The sequence below is a fragment of the Pan troglodytes genome, chromosome 9 (genome assembly GCF_028858775.2).
Source record: "Pan troglodytes isolate AG18354 chromosome 9, NHGRI_mPanTro3-v2.0_pri, whole genome shotgun sequence".
Classification (NCBI taxonomy): domain Eukaryota; kingdom Metazoa; phylum Chordata; class Mammalia; order Primates; family Hominidae; genus Pan; species Pan troglodytes.
Window position 1 is genome coordinate 119,944,176 of NC_072407.2, and position 16,499 is coordinate 119,960,674.

The 16,499-nt window shown below is 49.6% G+C and overlaps 2 protein-coding genes across 2 annotated transcripts in view; one reads left to right on the forward strand and one right to left on the reverse strand.

Moving 5' to 3' along the window:
- Window positions 1-16,499, forward strand: part of CD3E (CD3 epsilon subunit of T-cell receptor complex) — a 541,795-nt gene that overhangs the window by 225,750 nt on the left and 299,546 nt on the right. The window lies entirely within an intron of this gene.
- The window catches only part of SMIM35 (small integral membrane protein 35), a 52,452-nt gene continuing 46,936 nt past the window's right edge, over window positions 10,984-16,499 (reverse strand). Inside the window, exons 3-5 of the mRNA XM_054662728.2 lie at window positions 13,482-13,598; window positions 12,496-12,529; window positions 10,984-11,680 (exon numbers count right to left, since the gene is read on the reverse strand). Coding sequence (XP_054518703.1) covers window positions 11,581-11,680; window positions 12,496-12,529; window positions 13,482-13,598 — 251 coding nt within the window. The 3' untranslated portion in view covers window positions 10,984-11,580. The remainder of the gene's footprint in view (window positions 11,681-12,495; window positions 12,530-13,481; window positions 13,599-16,499) is intronic.

Sequence of the window (16,499 nt, forward strand, 5' to 3'; positions counted from 1 at the left end):
TGTGCTCAGCCCAGTGGGTAGAACAAACCCAGGCCCGCGGCCTGAGCTTCCTGGGTGTGCTTTTCTCTTCGTCCTACCTGAATCCCCTAGAAGGTGACTGGGGACACCTCACCTCTTTTCCACCGTGTCATCTCCAATCTTGCCTCACCCTGTTCATTCTGAGAAAATAACTAGTTCTGAGGAAGTGCTGATCCTATCATCTTCAGAGAACTTGACTAATATCACGCCATTTCAGACCTGCTCAGGCTTTTGCCCTAGAGCCCTCCTTGTCAATATTGGAAAGAAAAGTAGTGTTGGTCACTTTCTCCTGGAAATGAGGTGTTAGCGATGGCTTATTCCCCATGGAAAAGGCCCCTAAGGTCTAAATATAAAGATTCAGAGAGTAAAAGGAATTACATTCAAGGAACTGCAGCCAGTTTGGTTGGATACGACAGATCAAAGAGCAGCTTGCAGGTCAGAAGGAAGTCAGAAGACGCAGCCCTTGGTGCAGGCCCTGCCTGCTCCGTTTCTGTGGAATGAGTAGGAGTTTGCGCTGGTTCATCTCTGCTTTGAGGCTGCTCTGTAACCACTCACCACAGACAGGCCCTTGGGAGAAACTGAGCGAGTCCTTCCAAGCAGCCGGGGCTGATGAGACACTTGCAGATTTCTTGGGAATTTGGATTACAGTCCCCAACAGAAGGCCCCGGCTGTTCTTCAACTGAGCAATCTCCTTCAAGGGCTTTTCCAAGCTGAGGAATGCGTAATGCTGTCTTTGTGTGAGCTAATGGAACTTCCTCTTAGTACAGAGAGGGGGTAAATGGGCCACCATTGAGTGAAGAGGAAATTCAATAAACTGTGTTTTCCCAACTTTGTAAATAGCTATAGTCAGGGTGTGCCTTGTCTACCCAGCATATATTCATCCCCCCGCCTCAGTGTTCACACTTTCACAGAAGACACACAGTCCCTAGGAAGCTGGATCCCACCCCCAGAGCCCATGCTGCTCTGCTGGGTGGAAGGTCTCTGAGCCCCACATGGGAACAGCACAGCAAGGGAAGCTGTAGGCTGTGACCACCTGGGACCACTGACAGGTCTGCTGCCTAAGTGGCAGGTCTGGGCAGTCAGGGCTGATTTGATCAAGCCTCAACCTAGAGGACCCTAGATACTAGGAAGCTTGACTCATTCATTTCCTGTTGTGCTCATGGGTTAAAAAAGCAAACCCACAGTTTTGGGTTTGAAGTAAACCCCAATTTAAAATTAAATGCATTGTTATTAATGACACACAGCACATTTTCCCACTATCATCTTGATCCTAACTTCACTTAATTTCCCATAAACCTCCAAAAAGGGTTGTGGGACCCAATAAACACTCTGCCGAAGAAGGACTGGGTAGGATAAAACTTGTGTTTTAAGAATATGGCTCTATCCAAAGCATCAGACATGAATCAGAAAGGATGGGGCAGGAGGCAAAGAGACCTGGCTGGAGACTTTTACTGTAGTCAGCATTTCATTTTGTCAAAAAACATTACGAAGCACCTGTTATGTGTTGGACATAGTGTGCAGCCCTGGGTACAGAGTGATGAACCAAACAAGCATGGCTTCATGGAGCCTGTCATCTGGTTATGAAGATAAACACCAAGCAAATAAACACAACAAATGTATTACTACAATCAGTGATAAGTGATGTGAAAGAAACTAGTATTCCACATGAAGGATGAGGCAGGAGGCAGAGAAACAGGGTAGGAGGCTGTCTTAGGCTGGGCTACTATAACAAAACACCATGGACTGAGTGGCTTAAACAACAGACATTTATCTCTCACAGTTCTGGAGGTGGGGAAGTGCAGGATCAAGGTGCCAGCTGAGTGAGTTCCCTGGGAGGGCTCTCTTCCTGGCTTGGAGACGGCCTCCTTCTTGCTGTGGCCTTACACGGTGGAGATAAAGAGCTCTGGTCTCTCTTCCACTTTCTTACAAGGGCACTAATCCCATCATGGAGGCCCCATCCTCATGACCTCATCTAAACCAATTACCTCCCAGAGGCTTTACCTCCAAATACCGTCACATTGGGAGTGACAGCTTCAACATGAATTTGGGGAAGACAAAAATATTCAGTTCATAAGAGAGGCTTATACAATAGTCTAATCAAATGACAGTATTGAGCACGGGCAGTGGGAACAGAGAGAAAGGGACAGACTCAAAGACATTTTAAAGGAAGCGTTATCAAGATGGGGCAACAGGCTGGAGTGAAAGAAGGAGGTCTCAGAAGTGCTAGTCACACTTGAACCCGATGATGAGAAAAGCGAAATATGGACATGGAAGGGAGACAGAGGTGTGGAGGGAGAGGGGAGATGATGAGTTCTGGTTTAATAATGACAAGTCATCCAAGAAAAGGTCTTTCAGCAATTGGCAAGGCTGGCCTGGATCTGTGAGGCTCAGGGTTAGGGATTCCCATGTGAGAGTGAATGAGCTCATAGCCCTTAGTGTGAAGGTAAGGATGCCGGCTTGGAGAAGATCCCCAAACCCCTGCAGCCAATACAGTCAGAATATTCACACGATGACTTCCTGCCTTGAGGAAAAGCAGGCTGCCATCCCTTCAACTCATCGAGTCACAGGAGCCACGGCTGTGTTTGGCATCTGTCTTGCAGAGCCCAGCCAGGAGCCTCACTGGGGCTCCTTGGTCAATCATAGCCCATCATCAAGGGTGTAGCTGAGGGCTCCCTTTAGTAAGTTGTCTAATCTGTAGAGCTGAGAGGCTCAGGGAGGGGTACAGACTAGTACATGATCTGCAAAGGCCTGGGTGTAGGGTGCCACACCTGTCTACCTCTACCCACATGGGGCAGAAGGGCATGGTGGAGATTAAGACCTCACAGTGACCCTGGAGAGAACAGGAACATTCTTCAGAATCCTACTATCTGGTCACCCCAGCCCTGGAAGTGACCCTTGCCCTCCACCTCCCCACATCCCCTCTACCTGTCCCCTAAGGCAGAGTTTCTCAGAAGATTGCCTCTATCAGAATTACATGGGAGTATTTGTCTTCCTAAGCTGCTCCCCAAGGCCCAGAATTTCTGAATACCGGTTCCCAAGGACCTGCTAGGGAAACAACTTATAGCGACCACATTGCAGGTGATTCCAGCACACACTGAGTCACCTCTTTAAGGAACAACCTGTTGATTCACTGCTTGTTCTATTAAAATCAGTCCTTTTTCTCCTCACTGCCCCCTACTTGTTATCGCCCAGTCCACACCTTTAAGTGTTATCTGGATGCTGGTGGCTTCCAAATGTCCAAACAGGGTTTCTCTCCAGAACTCTATCCAGCTGCCTCATCAGCAGCTCCGTCCAGCATACATCTCAAAACTATAGTGTCTACAACAGAGCTCATGATTCCCCTGACACTCCTTCCTCCCCTAGTCTTCCCCACCTGATAAATGGCACCACCTTTCCCCTAGTTCAGGCCAAACATCCAGGAGTCAGCCCTTTCTGCCCCATCAAACTCCTTAGTAAGTCCTATCAGCTCTACCTTCCAGATAGATGGTGAATCCAATCACTTGTCACCACCTCCCACTGTCATCTGGTCAAATTCGTCTTCACCTCTCCCCTGGACCACCATGAGGCTCTGTCCTGCTCCTCTGCATCCACTCCTGCTCCCTCAGTCTAATCTCCATACCGCAGTCCTCCTGATGCAGTGCACAGAGCTGCATGGGCTCCCCCAGAACTGGAGGAGCAAGGCAGTAAGCAGATGGCAGGCAGTGGGCACTGCAGACGAGACTTTGTCAGGCCAGGAGGACGGGAGGCACCGACTGTACGGGCTGTCATGGGGATGTGCACAGGGGTCGATGGCGTGTGGAGAGCGGGCATTTGGCCCAGCTGGCACTTTCTGGGAGGCCTCCTTGGGGAAGACAAGACAAAGGTTCTGAAAACTTACTGGCCAGCACCACCTTCTCTCCCATCCTTCACAATCAACTTTTTGAAAGAATTGAGACTCACTGACTCCACTTCCAACTGCTTCTGCAGCACTGACAGCTCCAGGGACACCCTGCACATGGTATGCTATAATATGCGAATGGCCGGATGGACTGCCGCAGCAAGCTTGTTGGTCTGGAAATGCTCCAAAGGCAAACAGGAAGAGGCAACAGCCCCAGGGAGTAGAAAGAATGCTCAGCCACTTTCTTTTCTCTCCACATGAAACTGTCATGTCAGTTCTGGGCCTCAGTCTTCTCATCTGTGAAATGGACACAGTAGTCTTCAAGTTGACTTCTTTAATTAGTGCCCTGGGCACATTGCTACCCCTGAGTGTGCTACATGCAGTACTGACTGTAGGCTCCTGGGCAGCAAAAACCCCTCTGATTTCTCTCTGTGTCCTTTGCACCCAATCAATGCCCAACACATCGCAATGGGTGCTCAATACTCAATAAATTTTGATGAATAAATGAATGCATGGATGAATGAATTTCTTCCATTCGTGGTAAGGAACTTGAAGAAGCATAGTATCCAAACATGAGAAGGCAACAGTGGTGATGGTAGCTTGTGGCTGAACAGATACTTGGGAGGCATTTAGACTGAGCCTAAAGAAAAGCAGGCTGTATATATCTATGATTTTAAATTTTATCTTCAGGCTTGTCATCTTCCTAGCTAAGTCATATCATGCTGGGTCCCTTCCCTGCAATTTTCACCCTACAACTCTTGGGTGTTGTAGGAACTCAGGGCTATAGACCAAATGGGAAGGCAAGGGGATGTGGTCAAGAGACAAGGCAAAGGACCATGAAAACATTCAACATGCATTCACTCTTTGGGCAAACATTCATTGAGCCTCTGTCATGGGCAGGCCCTCTGGAAATACAAAAGGCAATCAGACATGATCCTTCTCCTTCTTGGCTCAGTTGTGTAGTACATACACACGCACACACACACAAGGGTGTCTCCACCCACCTCCTTCTCCACTCCCCACCCCCACCCAGCACTGTGGAACTGATTAGAGTCCATCTGGAGGGAGAAGTAGGTTCTTGGGGGCCAAAGATGTCAGAGTAGCTGCCAGTTTGGACTGAGGCTAGAAGTGGGTGAAAAAGGATTATTCAGAGTTACCTGAGCTCTGAAATAGCCTCCCAGCTGGAAGGGACCTCAGAGTCCTCAGGTCCAATGGCAGCCTTATACAAACAAACACAGCATCAGGGGCTCAGAGAGCTTGCGCTCACCAGCTACAAGAGGAGGAAATGGGACTAGAATAGAAGATGTAACTTCTTTTTTTTTTTGAGACTGAGACTCGCTCTGTTGCCAGGCTGGAGTGCAGTGGTGCAATCTTGGCTCACTGCAACCTCCACCTCCTGGGTTCAAGAGATTCCCCTGCCTCAGCTTCCCAAATAGTGGGGGCTACAGTCAGGCACCACCATGCCCAGCTAACTTTTGTATTTTTCGTAGAGACAGGGTTTCACCATATTGGCCAAGATGGTCTCAAACTCTTGACCTTGTGATCCACCCGCCTTGGCCTCCCAAAGTGCTGGGATTATAGGTGTGAGCCACTGTACCTGGCCGAAGATGTGACTTCTTATACTGCTCACCATCATCCCCCAAGTGGTTCTCTGCTTATCGTGAGAAACCGCATCCTCCTGATTAGGGAGGAGTAGACCAACCCAATAGCTCTGCAGATAAAAACTCACTTCCAGCACTGCCCAACCTGTTTTTTTCTTGATTTGTTTTTCTCTTTCTTGCTTTCTTTTTTTTTTCTTTTGAGAGTCTTGCTCTGTCTCCAGGCTTGAGTCCAGTGGCACAATCTCAGCTCACTGCAACATCTGCCTCCCAGATTCAAGCAATTCCCTTGCCTCAGCCTCCCTAGTAGCTGGGATTATAGGCACGAGCCACCACGCTTGGCTAATTTTTGTAGTTTTAGCAGAGATGGGTTTTCACCATGTTGGCCAGGCTGATCTTGAACTCCTGACCTCAAGTGATCCACCTGCCTTGGCTTCCCAAAGTGCTAGGATTACAGGCGTGAGCCACCGTGCCCGGCCACACCTGTTGTTTTGCTGGCCTGCTGCTACTCTGGGCAGGCAGAACATTTTCACTTCTGGTCTCCAAGTGTGAGAATTCACCAGGCCACTGGCTTCCTGTTTTGTACCAGATCTGTTTAAATATCACGGCTTCTAGATGGTTTTAGATCACTAAGCAGTTTTTAGAAATATAATAATGATCCTCCCATCTGCTCCCACTTTGAGTTTCTCAGACCCCTGGAGCAGAGAGTGGGGGCACCATAGACTCTGGCCTCCTGGCTCCTGGCACCAGGCCCCCTCCAATGCCACTGGCATGGGACAAGACCATTAAGACTTGAAGAAGAACCTAGAGGAGAGAAAATCTCCCTCTTCACCTGCCAGCCTTGTCACGGTTTTGATCATTCCTTAGGTTATCCTTTAAGATAGAAAAATCGTCATCTGTGTGCTCTCTCTCAGAAATGTAACTGATCATGAGCACAAGGTTGAATGTAGTCAAGGATGGGGAGAGATCAAAAGTTTTGGTTTTCAGAGCACATAGGATTGCACCAGGGATGAAGCAATGCCCAAGATGTTCTGAAGAGAGATTTCAACACAATTTCCTGAGAAGTTCCTGGCTATGGCCAGAGCCATGCAAAGTACCGTGGAGAACTCAGAAGAGGTTTAAAACCTGATTCTGCCTGCAAGAAATGCCCATCAAATAGGAGAAAGCAAGGTTAATTTCAGGGAGACTGGATGCCCCCATGGTGCCTAGCATAGTTCCTGGCATGTTATGGAAGCAGCGTGAATAAATGAATGCAAAGAAATAATCAATAATAAAGTTAGGAGGCCTGAGACTATCTGTATTTAAAATCAGCAGAGCACAAGATCCATGGGTCTTACAGAAGTCTCCCTGGAGAAGGGAAATTTGAGCTGTCATGAAGAATGGGCAGAATTTGGTGATTTGGAGGTCAAGGAAGTTCTAAAAAAACAAAAGGAAGAAAGAGGAGTGGGTCAGTGGGAAGCTCAGAGCTGAGGATGGGGCCTGGGGAGGACTGGGCTCCTGAGCGCCCTTCTCACCACACAAGGAGACCCCAAAAAGAGATTAGAGACCATCTGGAGGGAGGACTATGTTCTTGGGGGCCAAGGATGTTAGGATAGCTGCCAGTTTGGACTGAGGCTAGAAGTGGGTGACAAAGGACTATAAAGAAAATAGATTCTTGCTTGGCCTTGAACAAATCACTTCACGGCACTCTGGGCCTCTGTTCCCTCACCTGTGAGGCTGTGAGGATGAAGACGTGCATCATAAGCCTCTGCCCTGCACTGATATGTGCTCAGCAAATGTTAGCGTTTCACCCTACAGGTAAAGTTGGTTGGGAATGGGCCAGACTTGGAACCTGGTCAGACACACGCAGAGTCAAGGAAAGGCTAAGTAATGCTTAGAATCCTAAAACGCTAGGGAACTGCAGCCATCACCTTTCAACTGCCATCTCCTAAATTAGAAAGATATATTGACACTTTGTACTTGCATCTTTTAATTGTTTACTGAGCACCTACTATGGACCAGGCTATATGCTAAGAACTGAGAATGCAGACGCTTTAAAAAAAAAAAAAAGTAGATGAGGTCTTTGCTCTCCTACAGGTAAGAACCAGGAGAAGCCTTGGAAAAATAGTCCAATCTTTTGATTCCAGATGCTGAAATAGATGTCCAAAGAGGTGGAGTAAGTAGCCCATGACCACACAGCACATCAGGGCAGGGTCAGAACCAGACCTTATACTACATTCAGTTCTCATCCTTACGCCCTGATGTCAGCTACGTCCGTGAGGGTGCAGACTCTGCTCAGCTCTGGTGCAGCCAGTAGCCAGTTGTGGGACTTGGGTAAAGCATGCTGCTTTTCTGACCCAAGTGCCCCCATATGTAAAACGGGACCAAGAATAATCCCTGTGTCTCAAGCTTGACATAAGGCTCAAAATGCAGTACCATGCAAGAAAAGGCTTTGTGTTCTGTGGACTGTGGACTGTGCAAACAGTCTCTGCTCCTCCTTTTGATCACTAAGCAGTTTTTAAAAAGATAATAATGATCCTCCCATCTGCTCCTACTTTGAGTTTCTCAGACTCCTGAAGCAGAGAGAGGGGCACCAGAGACACTGCCCTCCTGGCTCCTGGCACCTGGCCCCCTCCAATGCCACTGGCATGGGACGAGATCATTAAGACTTCAAGGAGAACTTAGAGGAGAGAAAAGCTCCCTCTTCGCCTCCCAGCCTCATCATGATTTTGATCAATTTTCTAGGACAAAGCAGCCTTCTGTGGCTACATTGGGTGTCTCTTCTCTACTCGGCAAGTAGTCACTGACCTCCTCCAGCACGCTCCAGTTTTAGGAGTTACTAAAGACCTATGGAACATAACTTTGTTGGCAGAGGGTTCAGCCTGGTTGAGGAACAGCACAAATGGAGGAAATGTGGCCACCTGCAATTCAGATCAAAATGGTTGGTATCAAGTCTCGAGCCCTGAGCAAAGTCACAGCAAAGATGGACTTGAGCCATCTCACAGAGACTAGATATGGCCAGGAGGGGAGGGGCTGCAGGGACAAGAGGCCACCCAGGCTGGAGAATAGCCCCAGAGAAGGCACCAAAGGGTGGCAGGGGAACCAGAACCAGCCAGCCCTTGGACCCCCAGCCCCCGTGACTGCCTCTGGGCTCTTAGGGCCAGTGGAAAGAAGAACCGTAAAAAGGTAGCGGGAAGGTGTTGGGAGAGGCCCTGGCACTGCCATGGTCTGGGTCCCAGCCAGTGCCTGGCTCAGCCAAACCTGTGGCTGGGTTTCCAGGCATCTGCTCCCGAATCGTTTCTAAACAAGCTGGAATCTGCCCTTTAGAGCCCTCAACAGAAACACGCAAAGTCCAGGGGTAAGGCCCAGGCCCCAAGGGTGAAGAAAGCTGTGCTCTCCAGTAGCCTGCGGAAGTAAGGAAAAGAGGGGGAGGCTGAGGGGACAGAGGGTGCGTCAGAGGGCCCTAAAAGAGGAAGTCGCCCAGTATCAGTTCTGCTCCCGAGGATGGGAAATACCCTCCGTGCTCCCAGCCCCGGGCAGCTGTCCCCGTCTCCTCACCTGAAGCCACAGACCTGGGGCCAGGGCCACCTGGGTCCTGGGTCCCATCCTCCCTTTCAAGATTCCCCAAGGCTACTGAGTTCTGAGCACTTCCGGGGGCCTAGGGTGGCCAGGCATGGACTGCAGACCCAGGATCCCTGCTAGGCAGAGTGCGGGTACAGAGTTTTATTGGGGCCGGGCCAGGTGCAGCAGCTTACACCTAAAATCCCAGCACTTTGGGAGGCCGAGGCGGGTGGCTCACTTGAGGTTAGGAGTTCGGGACCAGCCTGGCCAACATAGTGAAACCCCATCTGTACTAAAAATATAAAAGTTAGTCGGGCATGATGGCGCACACCTGTAACCCCAGCTACTTGGGAGGCTGAGGCAGGAGGATCCTTTGAACCTGGGAGACGGAGGTTGCAGTGAGCCAAGATCCCGCCACTGCACTCCAGCCTGGGCAACAGGGCGAGACTCCATCTCAAAAAACGAAAGAAAGAAAGTTTTACTAGGGCCCAAACCTCAGGGGTTAGGAAAGAGGCCCCAGTCCTCAGAATTGAAATCCAAGGAAGGAAGCCGAAGACAACTCATCTCCCCTCCCTGCTATTCCAAGAGGCCTTCAAGGAAGGGAGGTGTCTCAGAACCACTAAGGGGCCTTTCTCACTCCCACCTACTCAGGGGCAGAAGACTCAGTTGAAGACCTCCAAATCCAGAGACTTGGTAATTAAGTCAAAGCCTGGCTATGCTGGGAGAATGGCCTCCAGACCCTGGCAGAAAATGGGGTAAGGGCTGGTGAGGCTCCCCACCTTCCTTCCTCTACAATCTGCTAGAACCCAAAACGAGAAATGAGGCTTTGGGAAAGGGAGCATAGGAAGAGAAATCACACAGCTTCCCTCCTCCTCCCACTTGCTGTACTGGGCTCCTGCATCTGTTGCTGGGCTGCTAGCAGAGAGGCTGGCAGCTGGCTGTTCTAACTGCAGGTTTCAGCAGTGACAGGCTCCCTTCTCTTGCCCTACTCCATCCACAGGAGCCCCGAGGACTCTGCCTCTCTGGTTTGAACAAGTCTGCACTAAGCACCTTCTAAGCTGACGTCCTGTGCACACTCTGCCTCCAGTCCAGCAGGGCACAGACCGGAGAAAGGAGTGATGACTCACGAGGGGAACTGCCCTGCTGTCTACCAAACTACAGTGGATTCCTGGTTTCCCTGGTGCATTATCTGGTTTGTTCAGCCTCGCCTGGGTTCCTCTTCACACTCCCACCATTTCTGGCCCACTTTTGCCACAGGACAGGCTTTGCACAAGAAATGCAGAACACTGTAAGGTAGCACTTACCCACTCCCCCGTGCCCAGCCCATTGCAGGAGCCTAGGCGACAAGAACATGTTTCTAGACTGTTCTCAGCACTGCACATCAAAATTGGGAGTTGGCCATGTTTGGGAGGCACTGAGGCCTTGAGCAGTAAGAGAACAGGCCCAGATTGGGGATGGGGCAGGGGGAGGGTTGAAAGTGCTGGAATCAAGTACAGAGGGGGCAGGGCAGAGTCGAGGCCCAGCTCAGTCTTCAGGGAAGTTGGCCTCAGGTGGGAATGTTAAAACCATGTCTGGAATCACCTCTGTATAACTTTGCTTATTGAAGCTATGACTGGCTTTCTGGCCCCTGGTCAACCCTACAAGGGCAGGTAACTGGAGATACCACATAAAGAAGCTCCCTGCTGGTGTCTGGAGGCCTCGCCCACACTGGACTGCACTGGGCAGGGCTGGTTCTCCAGGACATCTGTGACCCCTCCTACAGGCTCAGGGGCTTCCTGGGATCTAGATTCCTCCTGAGGAACGGTGGCCTCTTTTAGTTCTGAGAGAAAGCCGCTGCTGCCCAGCCAGACTCCATTCCCAGAGGCCTGACTCCCCAGGACTCCCATACCATAGGCTGGTGGCGTATCCAGAGGAGACCCCCTCATTCTCCACAATGAGGGGCCAGGCCAGGCCTTGAAGATCTGAGGGGATGAGGGCAGTCCAGGGGAGCCTGGGAGGGGCAAGAACTGCCCAAGGGAGAAATGGTTTGAATGGGAAAAAGCAACTGAGATGTGGGGAAGGGATGGGCTTGAAGGCAGGCAAGGGAATGTGTGGCCAAAGAGTTGGCGGGCCATGAAGCAGGGGAGGCTCCTGGGCTCAGAAAGCTCAGAACTGAAGTGCTAGAGTGATGCTTCTTGGAGATATTGGCCATCTGGAAATTTTATCTCAGAGCAAGAGTTAAGATAAAAAGCTGTGCTCTAGAAGCTTCCACCTTGAATGCAAACAGAACCTTCCCAGGAAGGAAAGGCCGGGCATGGATTGGGTGGACAGGAGGAAACAGGGCAGGCCCAGTGCCAGAAGCGGGTGGGGGAAAACATGACCCAAGCCTGAGATCGGCACCAGAAGACAGGGGATGAACCAGATAATCTCTTTGGGTTCCAAGTGGTCCTTGGTGCGAGGCTTGGGTGACTGGACCCTCTTAGGACCTTACTTGGACATCAGGCTCACTCGGCAGCTCTCCCAACTCCAACTCACCTCCCCAGGGCTTCACAAGTTGCTGTCTCTGCATCAGACTAGCCCGTTGGAGAACTTCATGTAGCCACCATCTGTGCTGCTGATGTGACCACTGATGGTGAAGGGTGGACCCATCTCCAGATCCTTCAGGTTCCTGAAAAAGATGATCCAATCAGGCTACTGGAGCTGATAACCTAGCCTCTCCCTGGGTCCCCATCTCCCTTGACTCCAGGGCACCAACTCACTGACTTGTCTTCCAGAAAAGGAAGTGGGCCACTTACCATAATCATCTCTCAGGGCCAAAGGAGGTACAGCCCTGCCTGTGGCAAGTAGAAGAGATGACCAACGCCAAGAGGACTTCCGGCTCGCACTCCCTGAATTCCTGATTTTCTGATATGCTCTTCTTTCTGATACCATCTTGTGCCTGAGATTACATTATTTGTAATCAGACCTGTCTCCAGCAGAGACATGAAATGCTTGAAGACAGAGACTATGCCCAGTCATCTTTGTACTCTTTGAAACTAATACGGCAGTAGTGGTGGTTATGATAGCATCTTTCTGAATAAATGATAAGGAAGGAAAGAAGGAAGGAAGGAAGGGAAGGGAAGGAAAGGAAAGGAAGGAAGAAAGGAAGGCAGCTCTGTCTGCTTGGGGGAGAGATGGATGGATGGATGGATGGATGGATGGATGGATGAATGGATGGATGGATGGGTGGATGGATGTTCCCTGCCTAAGGGTGAGTGTTAAGGAGATCATTGTCATCAGGGTTTCACATAGTCCTGTCTGTGTTCAAATTTTAATTCATGGGACTTTTCTAAATGGATTCTCGTGCCCTTCTTTTATTTTCTTAGGGGCATGAACAGAAGACAGGAAAGGGAACCAGTCAGTTCTTAATCTATCTTTGATTCTTTTTCCATTATATCTACCCCCAACCCCCACCTCACCCAGATATTCCCTGAATTTACTCACCGGATTTGATATAAGTTGAAGACAAAATTAGGCCCTAGGAAGACAATCCAAAAAGAGAGGGTTAGCACCTCCAGGGGAAGCAGTCCATCACCCTTCTAAGAACGTCTGGTGCTCCCTCACCCCTGTCTGGAGGAGTAGGGTGGCTGGGCTGGACCTCAGGATGGTGTGGGAGCATCCCAGCCTCCTTCAGAGCCCCCCATTAACGGTCCTGATTATCCTGGGATGAAGGCAGTCCTAGCCTGGAGCCCAAAAGAACCAGACCTCAGCTTGAATTCAGACTCCACCTCATTCTAACTCCACGACTTTAGCCTCATGTCCCCATCTATAAAAATGAAGGCTATAATAATGTCTTCCTCATGTGGAATTTTAAAGAAAATCATATTAGACAAAAGTGCATTGGCACATAGTAGGTGCTCAACAAATATCCATGGACTCTGTTAAAGTTAACTGCAGATCTAGGAAATAGTTTCTACCCCTTGGCATTCCAGCACACCCTTCCAGTTTTCCCAGATACCAGTGAAAAGTGCAGCTATGTCTCAGAGTTGAGAACACCACAGCAAATTCCAGGAGACTCCCAGTGAAGCTGATACCTCCACAAGCTTAGGAGAGGGCCCTAAGACCCACAGGCAGGGGCAGAGACACACAAGGAGCCTGTTGGAGCTTGGCCTGTCTAGCCCATTGATCTTGGCCTTGGGGGCCCACAGAGATCCCTGGCATGGACTTCTATGGGCTCTGAGGGAGGAGGAAGCTGGCTGCTTGCTGGGGTGGGAGGAGCCCCCATTCCCTCGATAAAAGTACCATTGCCCCACCTCACCACCTCAACTGCTCAGCCACCCACTCAAGTCTTCAACCACTGCAACCACCACAGGAAATATTTTTGCATCCCACCATGCTGAAGAGTTTGCAGCCCTGCCGGGCATTGCCAACTGCTATGGGAGAGGAGGAGCTGGGCAGAACTGGGGCTACAGGGCCCAGTGCACACTCACCCTCCCAGCAGTACCCGCGCTGGTACCACTTGGCCAGGCTGTAGCCGAGGATGGACACGAGCAGCAGCAAGAGCCCCACGCCAAGGATCAGGCCCAAGGTGCTGATGGAGTCCTCACCTGCAGAGACATGCAGCTGTTCACCCTCCCACAGCCCCCTGCATCAACCCACCTGCACCACGTTCCAAAGTTCTCCTCCCTTCCCACTGCCTACCAACATAACTGTCCCCTGGGAGCCTTGCTCTGAGCCCAGTGATTCAGCCCAGCTATACTAAGATGAAAATGTCTGACACCTGAATTTTTAGAGTGAGCCTATCGGTATTTGCAGCTTGTTAATCCAAAGGAATAGTCCTCTGATAGTTGAGATTGTTTGAGGTCTTTTTGAAGCCACAAGCATATTCTACCTGGAAAAAGCTCTACCTGTGTCGGGGTGAGCCTGGGAGGTCCAGCCTCAGCATGAGCCAGGTGGTCAGGGGCCACCTGGAGGGTCCAAGAACACAGACCGGGGACCCTCAGTCCCCCCACCCCTTTGCAAAGCTCATGGACCCAGTGGCAGCAGGGTGTTAACCCTTGGGCTCTGTTTGCTGCCTGTACTTACCACTTCTTCCCTTTTTGTGGTATGAGCTCTTAGCTAAATTTATATTTTATTTGTAAAGTCAAACCAAGAAAGAGAGAGAGAGAGAGGTTGGAAACCTGCAGGAGATGAGATAGGCCATGGTAGAAGCAGAAAGGACAACCAGGTTCTGAGGAAGAGGCTGACAGTGGGGGCACCCTACGGACAACCCACCTCTGCCGGGGCAGGGAATCAGGAAGGCCAGCCCCACTCCTGCCCGATAAGGTACCAGGAGTGTGGAAGAATGGAGTGATTCCCCATTTGGTGTCCTGAGGCTCCAGGGATACTGCCAAGAGGCCAGGAGGTGCAGTGGTTGAACTCAGACTTTAGGTGCAGGCTAGCATCTGAAGCCTAGATCCACTATTTGCAAGCTGTGAGACCCTGACACACACAAGTCCCTTTACCTTGCTGAACTTCAACTGCTCTGATGGAAAATAAGACTAATATTAAATACACATAGATTGTTGTGACAATTAAAAGAGATACCACATGTAGAGAGCACTTAGGAGAGGATCTGACATACACTAAATGCTCAATAGATGTAAATTATATCATTATTGTTGTTGTTGTCATTAGTATTATCAAACGGTGCAACTGTATTTTTTAAGTATTTCACAATTCTCCCATTAAAAACGGTATGCCCATGCTATGCCCCTTGGTCCTTCCTCTCACTAGCAACCAGGTTATTTACTCAGTGAACAGAATGTGACAGCCAAATGCAGAGGGAAGGGGTCTCTCCTTTCAGTTTTAAGTTACAAAAGCCCAGGCCCTTAGAGAAAGGGAAAGAATTCACAGCATAGACAAGAAGTGAGCCAGAACAAGAATTACCCTCCTCATCATACTAGGAAAAAATCTCCAGCCCAGAGAGATGAAAGAGATAAAGAAAAAGGCCAGGTTACAAAGATGCCGATGGGTCCCAGAGAGAGCAACCTTGTTCCCTGCTCCAAAGTCGAGCCCCGGGAAGGCAATAGAATTCCCAGATGGAGTTGTGAGATCCAAGAGCTGGGCTGAGCTCCAAGACAGCAAGAGCCCAGATAAGAATAGTTGCATATGGATGCCTTGCCACATGGAGCCTCACACAACCTTGAAGAGTTGCTGTCATGGCATGAGAGTAATCAAATGATTCCTGTATCCACAAGAGAGACAGGGAAGTCATAGAGAGCCCCTCCAGTGAAGGGAGACAGGCAATAAACTAAATAAAGAAATTAATTATATAGCATATTAGAGGGTGGTAAATGCTAGAGAAAAAAATTAAGCAGAAAGAAAGCATTGTGAAGGGAGAGAGCAGTTTTAAATAAAGTGGTCAAGGAAGGTCTTATGACAAATGTGACAATTGAGAAGACCTAAAGGAGGTGTATTAGTTTATTCTCACACTACTAATAAAAACGTACCTGAGACTGGGTAATTTATAAAGGAAAGAGGTTTAATTGGCTCACAGTTCAGCATGGCTGGGGAGGCCTCAGGAAACTTACAGTCAGGGTGGAAGGGGAAACAAACACGTCCTTCTTCACATGACGGCAGGAAGGAGAAGAGTGCCAAGCAAAAGCGGGGAAAGTCCCTTATTAAACCATCAAATCTCATGAGAACTTACTAACTATCAGGAGAACAGCAAAAGGGTACCCACCCCCATGATTAAATCACCTCCCACCAGGTCCTTCCCACAACACATGGGGATTATGGGAACTACAATTCAAGATGAGATGTAGGTGAAGACACAGCCAAACCATATCAGGAGGTGAGAGAAGAAACAAGCCTTAGAGGTATCTAGAGTGAAAATGTCTAGGCAGAGGGAGCAGTAGGTACAAATGAGGCAGAAGCATGCCTAGCAGGTTCCAGAAGCATCCAGGAGCCCTGGGTGATGAGCAGGAAGGCAGCAGGAGAGGAGGTACCAGGAGCCAAATAATGTAGTGCTCTGAAGACAATGAGGGGAGCTTGGCTTTTCCTCTGAGTGAGATGGGGAGTCACTTGAGGACTTGGAGCAGATAAAGGGCATGACCCAATGTTTTAAAAGGATGTCTCTGGCTGGCTACTGTGTTAAGAATTGACGAAGTAGGGAATGATGCTGGAGAAGGGGGACCAGTCAGGAGGCTACTGCAATATCCAAGCAAGAGACAGTAATTAGAGGAAAGGAGTGCAAGGAACTAAGAGGCCAAGGTCAAAGAAGATCATCTCTGTGGATGACAGAGAGAGGGACAGTGACCCAAGGGCTCAAATCTTCAAGAACTAAGGGTTAGTGACTCACAGGTGGACGGACAGATGTCAACACAGCGTCATAGTGATACTGGTGGTGTTTGTGGAAGCTGGGGTTTGAAGGGTTTCATCAAAGAAAAGTCTGTCCAAAAGTAGGAAATACCAGTAGGAAAGCACCAGCAGGGAAATCACAGGACTTCCAGAGACCCTGAGGTGAG